Source organism: Pithys albifrons, chromosome 11 (genome assembly GCF_047495875.1).
Source record: "Pithys albifrons albifrons isolate INPA30051 chromosome 11, PitAlb_v1, whole genome shotgun sequence".
Lineage (NCBI taxonomy): Eukaryota > Metazoa > Chordata > Aves > Passeriformes > Thamnophilidae > Pithys > Pithys albifrons.
In genome coordinates, this window is record NC_092468.1 from 11,398,506 (window position 1) to 11,411,718 (window position 13,213).

General features: G+C 41.0%; 1 protein-coding gene across 4 annotated transcripts in view; it reads left to right on the forward strand.

Annotated features, from left to right (window-relative positions):
• The window catches only part of RASA2 (RAS p21 protein activator 2), a 67,629-nt gene that overhangs the window by 33,510 nt on the left and 20,906 nt on the right, over positions 1-13,213 (forward strand). For 3 of the 4 annotated variants that reach the window (XM_071566245.1, XM_071566243.1, XM_071566244.1), the window contains exons 5-6: positions 4,903-4,979; positions 12,198-12,281. In XM_071566245.1, coding sequence (XP_071422346.1) covers positions 4,903-4,979; positions 12,198-12,281 — 161 coding nt within the window. Of the gene's footprint in view, positions 1-3,393; positions 3,475-4,902; positions 4,980-12,197; positions 12,282-13,213 lie in introns of all 4 variants that reach the window. The other variant, XM_071566246.1, reaches the window with a different exon arrangement.

A 13,213-nucleotide genomic window follows, 5' to 3' on the forward strand; every position in this document is an offset into this window, starting at 1 on the left:
ATGGTGGAAGCAACCACAGGGTGGCTGGAGACACACCCAGTGCCTCACGCCACTGCTCGGAACACCATCCTAGGCCTGGAAAAACAAGTGCTGTGGCGACATGGCACCCCAGAACGAATTGAGTCAGATAATGGAACTCATTTCAAAAACAGCTTAGTTGCTACCTGGGCGAGAGAACATGGCATTGAGTGGGTGTATCATATCCCCTACCATGCACCAGCTGCCGGGAAAGTTGAGCGGTGTAATGGACTGTTGAAAACCACTTTAAAGGCGTTGGGTGGAGGGACTTTCAAACACTGGGATCAACACTTAGCAAAGGCTACATGGCTAGTCAACACTAGAGGCTCTGTCAATCGAGCCGGCCCTGCCCAATCAGAACCCCTTCACACTGTAGATGGAGACAAAGTCCCTGTAATACACCTGAGAGGTATGCTAGGGAAAACAGTCTGGATCAACCCTGCCTCAGGCAAAGGCAAACCCATTCGTGGGGTTGTCTTTGCTCAAGGATCTGGTTCCACCTGGTGGGTGATGCAGGAAGATGGAGAGACACGATGTGTACCTCAAGGGGAACTTATCTCTGGGTAAACGACTCATATTACTGTATTTGTAAACACTTAATTATTTGAAAGAAAATTTAAGTTTAATGTAGAGTATCGGCATGGAAGAGAATTTAGGGGTGGATAATGTTGTAGTTTGGGATTATTATGTAAATTCTCTCCCCTGCCACTTAACTGCCCAGGCCAGCGGTTGACAAAAGAAGTAGTTAACTGTGATCGCTGGGGTGGGGGCAGGTTTGTCTCTTTTGGTTTTTTTTTTGGATATTCTCCTCAGTCTTGGCTCGGCGGAACGGGGGAGTGGGGGCTCCAAGGAGGCAGGCTGCCCTGCTGGTTACTGCTGGGGTTTTCCCTGGCTGTCTTGCCGCTGCCTACTTCGGATTACTTTTTCCTGCCGTGCTGCTACCTGCCTTGGATTTGCTGCTGGTCGCTCGTACCTTTTCTGCTTCTTGGACGGGGAACACAAGGGAAAGAGACTGAGTCCATCTGAAAGCCCACTGCTCGTCTGTTTCGCTGGAGAGGGACTGAAACTCACTCTGCAGCCAGCGGGCTGTGACAAGGACACTTAAGTATAACCTTTTCTCCCGGAGGAAAACCTGCTGGGTTTTGTTGTTGTTGTTTTTTTTTTTTCCTCTTATGGTGTTGGGGAAGTGGGTTGCACTAGTCTGTTTACATATATATATATATATATAGCAGTTATCCTTCTTGTATTAAAATTCCTTTTCTTAAATTTGATAAAGAGTGGTGTGATTATTGAGGAGGAGGCCCCTCCCCTGCTTGTGGGTAAAACATTTTGGTTTTTCCCCTCAAACCGAGACAAACCCGCTTGGTTTGGATGTGCCAGACAGTGAGAGGTGTTGGTAGGAGGTGCCCTGGACTGCTGGTCAGGTGTGGCTGAAAGCAGCGTGTTTCACACAGGACATGGGCAGGAAAAGGTCATGAATGTTTGTAAAGCCAAGGCACAGTTGGGGTGGGGGGACAGGGAAAGTTGTTCTCATGACATGTACTTGATTTTTTGTTCCTCTGGTCCCCTCGTTGTGGATATTGCCCAGAATTTATGATGGGTACAAGGCAATATGATGGAGCAGAAGTATTTTGTGTTCCATGACTATATGCAGGACACTTTGCAGTTGCTTGGTTGGGGATTCTCTTTGTGTTTTTTTCCTCGAATCTGCATTTTCTTCAAGAAAACTGTACTTTTTTTGTACCTGTCATCTATTTTAGAGGGTAACTTTGGTATCATGAGCAGCCTGTGTACCAGGTACATTAGTGGTGAAGGTACATATAAGTATTGTGATACACAGCTTCTAGGTGGAGTTCATCAGTTCCTACAGCCTGGATGGGAAATTGTCAGCTCTACCTTGGCAGGACAAATTAAAGTGTCACTGCAGAGACATTTGAGATTTTTTATTATCTTTGACAGTTTTTAGAAAGGTTTAAAACTGTTTAATGTAACATTTTGTCTTTGTGGACTTACCAAGAATTAAACTTGCTGATTCCTACAAAATAAATCTGAATTGTAGGAATGGAGGAATAAACAGACCAGCCATTTTCTAAAACCATCTTACTTGTAATAACTTTAGGGCTATTCCAGGGTCACAGTTCAGTCCTGATGCAGGAGCTGGAGACCAGTTGTTTTCTGTTCTGAATCCACAGCTCTGCATGCAGGTTATCTGGAGTGGAGGCGATTAAAAGTTCAGCAGAGTGAGGGCCCTGTGCTTGAGTTCAGATGGGTTTCCAGTGAAAGGATTATGGGTGGTGCCTTTCAAGTGTGTGTGGGGCGAGAGTGGCCTCTCCTCAGCCTTTGCAAGGATGTAAAAGTTACTTTGATTTTGAGAAAGCATCTGCTTTTTTTTGGTCTTGGCTGTGTTTTTGTTTTGCTGCTGTTTGCAGTATTATAGATGGATATTCATCTTGTTTTCCTAAAACTTTTTACTTTGTCAACTAGTTCTTGAGAAGTGTATATGAATTTGCAATACTAAGTAAGTAAATCAGCATTTGAGAAGTTGGGTAGGGCAGACCATACTTAACTGCAGCTGGCACACACTTGTTAATATATATTATTTTTTTAAAACATCTTGTTTTCTAAAATGCAGGTAATGTCAGCATGCTCGTAAAATTTGTTAGCATTGCTTGTCTCCTTTTTTATTTGTAAAATCTTAATTTATCTGGTTTGAAATAGGGTCGTATGGTTAAACACACCCTTCATCTTTGTTATTCAAGAAACTTATATAGAGATTTGATCTATACTTGCAAAATACATTGATAAGATCAAAGTCTTTCACACAGTTCAAAGGTTTTTGAAGGTAACTTTGACATTCACTGTTCCCTTTCTTAAAATTGGTAGGATTTATAATTATTGAAGTAATGAACTCCATTTTCCTCTAGTCAATATCTGAAAATTGATAGCCCATTTGTGAAGTTAAAATGGTACCTACCTGCCTTTGAACAGCCCTGAGATCTACAGATTAAAAAAGTGCATTCACATAAAGTGCATGGTTTATTTATTTATTATATAAGAATGGCTGATTTCTCTGTTTTGAGCTAAAAGCCATCTGTGCAGCCACGTTTAAAACCCAGTTTCATGTTATGTCAGGAGTTCTGATACAGATCTGCAGATCAGCCACTTCAGGAAACCATCATGCTGCTCTCACAAACAAAACAGCAATGTACCCAAACCCTCCTCGCCTGCTGGGCAGATATTTACTTAAAGCCACGTTGAAGAAGTCATCATGGAACTGAGTTTTGAACAATCTACATCCACAGATAGTTGTCAGGAGCAGTAAGGTGCTGCTACTGTTCAGTGTGGAACACCGTTTGTGGTTTTTGGTTTTAAAAGCAAAAGGAAGATGTTCAGGACATTCACAGGGTCTGTTTTCTAAATCTGATTAAGTCAGGTGTCACAATAAGTACTGCCAATGTCTTTTCATTTGTCGTTCAAAAACTTTGCCTTGTACGGCATGCTTCAGTATCCTGTTTTTATCCTGTAAATCTACTTTTGTAATGGAGTTTCTCTGCTTGACAAACACTTTGTTAATGTACCTGTGTTCCAATCCATGTGGTAACAGTTTGCAAAACACTTGGCAGGAATCCCAAAACAGTTATGTCTCAAACTGCCTTGTAAAAGAAGCTTCCCCTCTCCTCCCATGTGACGTACAGAGAGGGAAACACAGCCTTTGCCCCAGGGATTTACAATAACAACATTGCAGTTTTATGTCAAAACATAACTGCTGTAGAAATGTGTGCAAGGTCAGCTAAGGGTTTTACTTCCATTTTAGCATTGTACAGCAAAGCTATAGTTCAGATTATAACTTGCTTCTGGAAAACCACCTTCTGGATCCCTTCCCTGAGAATTTTGCCTGTGGACAGACCAGTATCATCTGATGCTCCATTTAGCAAATAGAAAAATTCTAAGACTAGTAAAGAGAGCTTTGTTAGAGAAAAGACTCTGTCAGTGTCTGATTGTGTTAGATGTGAAAGGCAGCACAGGCAGCCAGCACTGAGTGCAGGAGCAGAAGTTGTTCAGGTGGGAGCTGTTGGGAGCAAGGTTAGGGCACCAAGTGTTGGTCATCCCCAGAAAGTTGCATATCATGGTTTAAAGTTTTTGGAGCCTTGCATTGAGGTGGGACAGTAGATTGGCCCTTCCCAAGTTCTGAAGTTAATCCATGCTATGCCATCACATATGGATTCTTTTTCTTAATGCATCTTGCCACATCAGAGAAAGAAAATGAGGAAGCCAGTTTGGGCACCTGCTGCCAGCTTTGTCTGTGCTTTGGTTGTGTTCGCTGTTCTGTCAGTACATCAGCAGCCTTCATGAGACAGCTGAAAGCTGCAGTGGGATGCACAGTGCATTTCTAAATGATCTCTGATCTGGCTGATGGACAGGATTTCACAGTTGGGTATTAAGTGCCGCTGGTTATGGCTGCTGCTGACTGTTCTACTTTTCTGAATATACCCAAGTGCCTTCAGAGTCCAGGGTCATTTTAGAACTTTGTCCTGAAATGTTCATAAATTCACTGTCTGTGCAAGGGTTGTTCATCCCATGATAAGGACAAAATAGCTGAGAGTATCTTGCTTTTGATACTTGCTCATGCTGAAGAAGTACTTAGTGTTGTATCTGTGGAGACTTCACTAGTTCTTGTGCTGTCTGCAGTGCTGTGTCATTATCTCGGAGTTCAAGTGCATCCATCATGCTGTTCTTGCAGGATACATGCATAGATGAGGTATTTTCTTAAAGTGGTTATATTAAAAATACCTTAAATAAATTCTTGCTTTAAAGTATATCTTCTAATTTCTACTTTTGAAAAACTTTTAAAACCATTCGTGTTTCTCTCTTCTTTTTTTTCAGGGAAAAGTTCACCTTGAATTAAAACTGAATGAACTAATAACAGATAATGGATCTGTGTGCCAGCAACTAGTAGTACAGTAAGAAAACACATTAATTCTTTAATATTTGGTTGTTTATTAGAACATTATGTGATTTGTTTCTCCTGATACTGGATGTCTGCACATCCTGTACCAATGGCATTTATATATGACTTTCCATGAAGCCTGCCTTTTGAGGGAATGGGTATATGCCTAGGAAACTCCTACAGAAGCTTTTCACAGCTGCTGATCTCTGTTTCTGCCAAAGCACTCACTTTTAGGGTCTTGTAATTCTAATTGAATTGGGTCTGGTGAGAAAACTGGGAATGTCCAGTGCAGCTGATGGCCAGAATGTGCAGGACTGCTGTGCTGATAGAATGGAGCTGCTGCTGGGGGTGTTTGGAACAGAAATTACTTTTTCAGTAGTAATATTTTGGGTTGGTGTGTGAAAATCCACTTCTGGTTTTGCTTCAGAATTGTTTTCTCATGGTTAACCACGATAAGAAATGTTTATAGAAGGATGCAGTACAGGAGTTGTGGTTCAGGAGCAGCATGAGCAGCATGTTTGCCAGGTTTCAGTAAAACCTCTGAGCGACAATGTCAGTAGATTTTACTAACATGCTTAATTTTGACTCCAGAGTGTAAAGATGTGTCAAAGACATCATAGAAACAGTTAATTTTTGGTATATGTTGTTTCAATTTCACCAATATTAAAGCAAAAGCACAGAATGAAACATACTGGAAAACAGTAACCAGCCTGTCCTCTTGTATTGTTATTAGAGAGGTGTGTTTGCTAATGATCCAATCTGATGGCTTTGGAGTGTGAATGTACAGGTTACAGTCATTAGTCACAGAAGACCAGAATTCTGCATGTACTGGACACTGTTTCTTCTTCTTCATTATTAAGCAATACATTTAAGTACAGAAATTGACACGAAGCTAATGCAAATACAGCTACACAGAAATGTTTTGACACTCATGAAAAGGTTGTCTGATATGAGCATACTAGAGGAGACTGGTCCCTCTAGAAGCCTTTACTGTCCTTCATTTCTGTAAGTCTGACAGCCTTGTATGTGCCTTGCCTCTGAGCAATGACTGCTTTCATTGAGGAGACCTGTGGAAACCAACACCTTGCAGAGGTCAGGCACACTGGCAGCGTTCTCTTGTGTCTCTTATTCTCAGCACAAATAAGGTTCAGGACAGCAAGCCGGTCTCACTGCAGTTCAGGAAAAAAAGCTTTTTCTACACTTGTCTCCAGACAGGTTGTGGGATAGACTGTGAAGAAAAGGATACAGACAAGGGGGGTATAAATACTAAGGGAAAATAAAGACTAAAAACTCAGAAGGTAGAAAGATTCTTTAATTTTGCTTTCCAGCATTGTTCATTAACTTAGATTTGAGTGAGGAGGTTTTTTAAAATCATCTTTGAGAATTTAGATGACAAGAGTGGGTTGTATTGCAAAACTGTGAGGAGAGGAAATGGTGTGTGGTCGTCTGTTTGTCTTGGTGACTTGTTCAGTCTTGTTCAGATCAGCTTCACTGAGCAGGGGGACACCATTAACACTGCCAGTTCTGGTCATGGAGTTCTCCTTAGGAAGTTAAGGTTATGTTCTTTCTGGTTTAGTCAATAGTCTAAACCAAGATGAGTAGTTTAGTTGGAGCAGGACTCAGCAAGTTGTCCCTTTGCTGTTCTCTGACTTGTTTGGTATGAAAAGGGAAGCTAATTCTGTGTTGGAACTACGCCAGTGAAACTGGTAGTGCTTTAGTGGCTGTTGTGGGCTGATAATTCAGATAAAATGGAAACTTGCTGTACATCAAAGTGTCTTTGTAACTTAAAGATAATTAATTGAAAATGTGTCTGTTTTTACAGTGGGTAGCAGCTTGGTTCATTGGGTGTCCTGCTGCTCTTACATTTTCCCCCTTGCATCACAAGGCAGAACTAAAACACCTTTTTCACCATGGACTATTCACCACCAAAAGCTGGCTGGAGCTTTATGACTTTTCCAACTTTACTTTCTAATGGATATCCTTTCTTAATTTATTTTTAATATGTTCATGCACTTTTTAAGTTTAAAGTATTTTTATATATTTTAAAAACATGCTTGGATTTTTCATGCCATGAAGAAAAGTTGCTTCAGAAAGTTACTGTTGCAAAGTGCAGTTTTGTGTAGGAAGTGGTTTACTCACTGTGCCCTCTCTTAGGATCTCTTCATGACGGAGATAATTGATCAAAAGGAAGCCAGGCTTCTCTTTTGGTTGCTGTTCTCACTCCCTCACTGACACGTGGGAGAGGACTGTGCGTTGGACACTGCGGTATTACATCAGTGCTTTTGTCTCATCTCTGGTTATGAAACGCACTGGAGTTCCTTAAACTAAAAATGGCTGGTGGTATTTTACCACATATGCTGATAGCCTTGAAATAGTTGGCTGCATTAGTAATACATTGTACATAAATATATTTTGTGACAGTATGAGAAATAAGAAATCTCTCACTGACTATAGTGTTATAGAAATGGATGTGAGGGCATTTTTGAGATGCATTTGATCTTAAAGCTTGAGGAACTTACAGAAACTTGTGTGGGATTATTAAATAGAAAATTTAAACTCTTTAAAAGTGTGCATATTGTAAATTTGCCGTGCTAATTAGTAAGTGATGCACTTATTGCTGTGTTTTGCTAGTCACTTGGCCCTGAGAAGACATTGGATTAGTAACTCCTGTAACAAAGCTAAAAGATGGGAAGTAACAGAGCTGGGATAGAGTAAAAGAAAGAAAAGGAATGGGCACATATATATATATTTCTGTCCCTGGTGCTTATCTGTCCTAATCTGCAAAAATACTGGCCAGAGGAAAAAAGAATCATGGCTGTTTCACTTCATGTTTAAATTAATGGTGTCTCAATGTAGTGTGAATGGGAAACTTTTGGACCTTCACCAGTTGGGGGTTTTTTTAGGTTAAGAGAACTCTGGATTCTTGTCCTGGCTTCTGTGCATAGCTCAGTTGCTAATGGATTTCTGCCCTGTATTCCCTTAGAGTACAAAGTTCTACACAGGGGAAAAATAGTGGCTACAACTTCCATAACACGAGATCAAAGATTGTATTGGGTGCACACCCAGTAGCAGGTGATTCAAGGGCTGTGATTCTGAGCATTACCTGCAGTCCCATCTCCTTTTCGTTGGTGGCAGAGCCAAAGCAATCACTGACTAGAGGACGGATTCCTGTTGTTTTGATTCTGTAAACATGGGTGTACAAGCCTTTTTTTGTTGGTCTTGATGGGATTGATTTAAAAACTCAATTCTAGTCACTTTTTTGACATGCAAGCATAGTTAATCTTCCTTTGGTGAAGGACTGTCTTAGAGATCACTTAAAAGCAAGCTAAGCCCTGATTCTAATCGTAAATTTTGTATTAGTTGCAAACCTGCTGCTAAGTTCCATGCAGATTCAGATCAGAGGCTGTTTGTGAATTAAAATTTTGTTTTGTCTCTGATACTAATTGTTTCCTTTCCTAATGTGTGAATGAGAAGGGGGAAAAGATAGTGCAGTAGATTACCTGCTGACTCAGTGTGGGCTCTTTTTTTCAAAACCACAATGGCGTGTGTAGTAGCACATTTCAGAAATAAACCTTTGCAGCTCTGCAGTCTGGGAGTCTGAAAAACAAGTTTGCATGACCATTGTTTGCGTATTTGCTGCTGCTGAAGTAGATGGTACTTGAAGAGCTTCTTGCCAAATTAGGCAATTGGGTGGTAGAACTTGCCTTCTCTGTTTGACAGCACTTCATTTCATTTTTATGAAATGTACAGGTCACAATGGCTGCAGTTAATCGTTTCTACCCTTGGAGAACTTCAGTTCATTTGAATGGTTGAGGTAGAGTCCCTCAGTCATTGGGATTTACTCTGGACTGTGTCTTTTTAAGGACTTATTTTCATCTTATGAGCTGAATAAATGCCAGTTGTGTCTGAAAGGCTCTCATTTCCTGTGTGAAACTCCTCTTGCACAACCAACTACCGAGATGTAAAGCAAGAAATTGAAGCGTATCTTATACTGTACTGGAACTGATCAGTAGTTTGAGAAAAGACCAGAAGTCCTTCTGTTAGCTGTTTCTTAGACTTTATGTAAGGTGTAGTTCTTTAAAATACAAAATAGAAGGCTTCTGAGTTCCTGTCTACTTTGTAACTCTATGCATTTATGACTTTTGAATGAAAATCACTTGTGCCAGCCTAGGTAGATGAAGCTATTTGTCAAAACGGAGATATTTACCATGTGTTAGAAATGTATTTAGTATGATTGTCAGAATAGGAATGTATATTGTGTGATTTTCTTTTTTTGATTGATCAAAGTGTTTGGCATTTTGGTGGTGGTGGTTTTGGTGGGATTTTGGGATGGTTGTTTCCCTGTTTGGGACAGCAGCTCTAGCACTTTGCTTGATTCTTTGAGGAAAGGCAGCACTCCTGTGAAGTTTTCTAGCTGGTAAACTTAGTGAGGTTGCACTTTTCCCTTTCTATTAAGTCTCCTCTAATTGAGCCACTTAAAACATCTTCAAAATTTTTAAACATATTTACTGGAGGCTGTTTGTTTAGCAGCTTGAAAGGATCTGTAATGATTGAGTCCTGTGCATTCGGTCCCTGGGGAGTAACAATTCGGTCTGCTGGTGCCGAGTTGATTTTATGGCTTTCTGCCCTTGCCTTGCACTGCCTTTGGAGCTTGTGAAGGCTCCTGCATGGCCAGGGTAACCCAGCTCAGCTTTGGGTAGGGCTGGGACGCAGGAGCGTCAGGTGGGTGCAGCTCATTGTCTTGGCTGTGCCATCAGATACTGCGGGTAAAGCAGAGTCCAGGCAAGACCTGGGGCGAAGGGATGGGCATGATGGGCCAGCTTGGAGTGAGAGATGGAAGGGGAGGAGGTGAGAGAAATGAGGAACAAATTCTTGAGCCTGATAGGTGTGAAAGAGAAAGAACAAGAGGAGTTGATGGGCAGGGGAAATGTGGCAGGGTAGGCTGTCAGAGCTGGAAACAACACACTGCTGGCAACAGAACTGGGGCTTGGGCAGGAGGTGAGAAGGGAATGCCAGAGCTGCCCACACAGGGAGATGACAGGAGCATGAAATCAGTTCCAAGTGACAGATCCGCAGGATGAATCCAGAGATTCTGGTTCTGCTGCAAGGCTGCACAGGTGTCAGTACAATGTTTTTCAAGCCTTCCTTTGGTTTGTGTATGTTGTGGTCAAGCTGTAAGAAGGCCTGGGGAGGACAGAGCAAACTGTTCCTCTAACCAAAAGTCCCTCAGACTTCAGTCTGTTTTCTGGAGAAATCCAGGAGCTTGGTGAACATGACAGAGACTGTGAGAAGAAAAATTGTATTGTTAGAACAGTTCAGTTCTCTTCAGATAAGTTGGACTGATCCACCTCCTCTCAGTTTCCTGTGAGAGCCAAGTTGAGGCTCATGTACAGCCACACTCAGCACTCACACCTGAAACTGAAAAGCCCGAGGAGCTGCAGGACAGAGTTCAGTGCTACAGAGTGCCCATTAGTCTGAAGGAACCAAGCCCTGACTGCCTCAAATCAGACACCCCAAATGACTGGAAGGTCTAGACAGTTTAATTTTGTCACCATTCTTTTGTACCTCATGTGTGGTGGAGGAGGAATCAATTAACGCCTATGAAACAACTGGATATTTCAAGAACCCTTTTAAATGGTGGGTTTGAAATCACTATAGAGTTCATTGTGATTCAAAAATTATTGAAATGCTGAAGGCCATGTGCTTGATAACTGGAAGAAAAATAACAAATGATTGTGCAGTAGTTCAGCACTAAATGTTCCCTGAACTGGCTAAGACAAAGGGACTTTTGGGGGGAAAATACCATCTGGTTTATAATCCTGCATACTCCAAAGAGGGTGGAGTTTTGAGTCAGCACAGGAGTGTTAGTATCTGTTGTTTTCCCACTTGTGTTTGAGCTCACAGCTCCTGTTATTCTTTCAACACCATTTTCTGCAGTTAAATATTTACTTAACAATGTGTGTAGCTACTCCTGTTGCTGCTATGTGACTTTGACTTGATCTGCACAAGTTATTATTCCACATTGTAGTATTAGAATATTTACTTAATTGTTCATATGAATTTGGAGGAAAGAAGTCTATTTTCTCCTTAAGTTACCTAGATTTTGGATTTTATTCACACTGGCAAATTATGACAACTGAAACTTATTTCCATTAATTTAATCAAGTTCCTGAAATACATTATTTAAAAATAGATTATTTAAAAGAGAGCAGGAACATAACATTTATCTCATTTGTGTTTTGTTTGTGAAATTTTGTAATCTGCTGAATGTACATGGTTACGTTAGAGCATCATTTTGCTGGGACATCTGATTTCTCCTGTGACTTTACAATCTCTTCTGCTTTATTTTTGTTGTTGCAGCTGTTTTTAGTCAGTGCTTGTATGTGGGCAGCATCTGAAGGTTAGGCAGCTTGCTGACCCAGCTCTGTGATGCTGCTGTGGTGATGCAGGAAGGTTGCAAGCCCCCAGGAAAGGTGCCTCTGTCCCCGTGAGCATCAGTTACTAACCATCCCATCCCGTTTGCATCAGCAGTGGTAACAGTGTCCCTGTGTGCCTGTTCAACCCAGATTACTGTAGGAATAATGGAAGAAAAGAGTATTTTTCGGAGGGCCATTTAACCCTTAACATGGGCTATTGTAAGAGTTTTAAAATAAATCTTAGGCACTATTTCAAAGGTAGAGCTAGAACTACATACTAATAGCTTTGGGAGCTTAATTTTAAATAACAATTCAGAATATGAGTTTGTGTTTCTCAGTATAACTTGGAATGTAGTTTATCCAAAAGAAAATGCTTGAATCCATTTGAATGCCTTCCAGATATAGTTGCTGCCATTGGATGAGGCCAAATAGCTTTTTGTGGGCCTTGAGAAATTAAATTTAAAGGTTAATGAAGTCTGCAATTTCTCTTACACAGTGGTTCATTTTACTTAGGATTTTGTCATGTGTGTGTGATAGTGAAATGTCTTTTATCAAAGCAATTCCAAGGATTTTGTTCTCTCAGAGTCCTCAAAGTCTGACTGTACACCTGACTGTATTACTTTGTATCACCATCCAGACAGCTGTAGTTAAAATCTAGTCCATGTCCCTGTATTATGTTGGATCAATGTATATATCAGTGTGTAATACAGCGGGACTTCAAAAAAAAGTTTTTAAAAAGAAAAGATTGCTTGGGTTTGTTTTTTTTAAGCCAAATACATTGTTTCACTGACCTGTTGTTTACCTTTTCCTTGTAGCATAAAAGAGTGCCATGGTTTGCCTCTTATAAATGGACAGAATTGTGACCCTTATGCAACAGTCTCTCTTGTGGGGCCTTCCAGGTAACATTTCCGTGGAGAATTTATAAATCGAAAATACTGTGATCTTGAACTGAAAAAAAAAAAGTCATAGGTTTTGAGCAAAATCTTTAAAACACAGTAAAATCTTAAAATGCTTTCTGGCATGCATCATGTCTCCCATGGGTACTGTTCTCTCCTCTTCCCTACCCTGCTCTCCAGGTTGGGGTGGGGTTTGGTCTGTCTGGCCTGCACTAGTCAAGAACCACTTGTCACTCAATTCTTTCTTAGGTTTTATTGGACTCTTGATTTCTGCACTGTTCTTCCTATTAGTTTTTGTAAAATTCCTGTATGGGATGGTACAGTCAGTTGCTCACTCACCTTCTTGACTTCCCTGTTTTTATTAATGCTCAAGTGTCTTCACGGCAAATGTTTTGCAGCTGTGGGAAAGCAAGAGAGTAGAGGCCCTGGTACACCTTCAGGATGCTCAACTCAATGACCCCACAGTTTAAATGTCTCCCTGTTTTGGATCAGTAATCCTGAATAACTGTTGGGGTTTTGCATTTAAGTCCCACATCCCACACATTCACTTTGCAAGTTTCAGTTCCTTCTTTTTTTGCAACATCAAACTTGAGTCCCTCTCCTCTCTGGTGCTAAGGATTTGCCACTGAGCACAGTGCCAGGCTGTCTTCCAGCAGACTTGTTTGTTTTAAAGGCTTAAGAAGGATTATCTCTGAGTAAGCTCAGCCTGGGCAATTTTTCCTCCTTGGTAATGGCATTGTCACATTTTTTAGGTTTGACTTGATGGGTTTTTTGGTAAGGTCTTTTGGTTTGGTTGGTTGGGTTTTCCAGAAGAGGACTAGGATGATCTGGCCATTATGCTGAGAGGAAGGCTGGGGCTGATTGCCAAGGAAAGCAAATGGACATGTATTTGCTGTTTGGGTCCTGTGATATGGATGGAAGTGGGAGAATGTTGG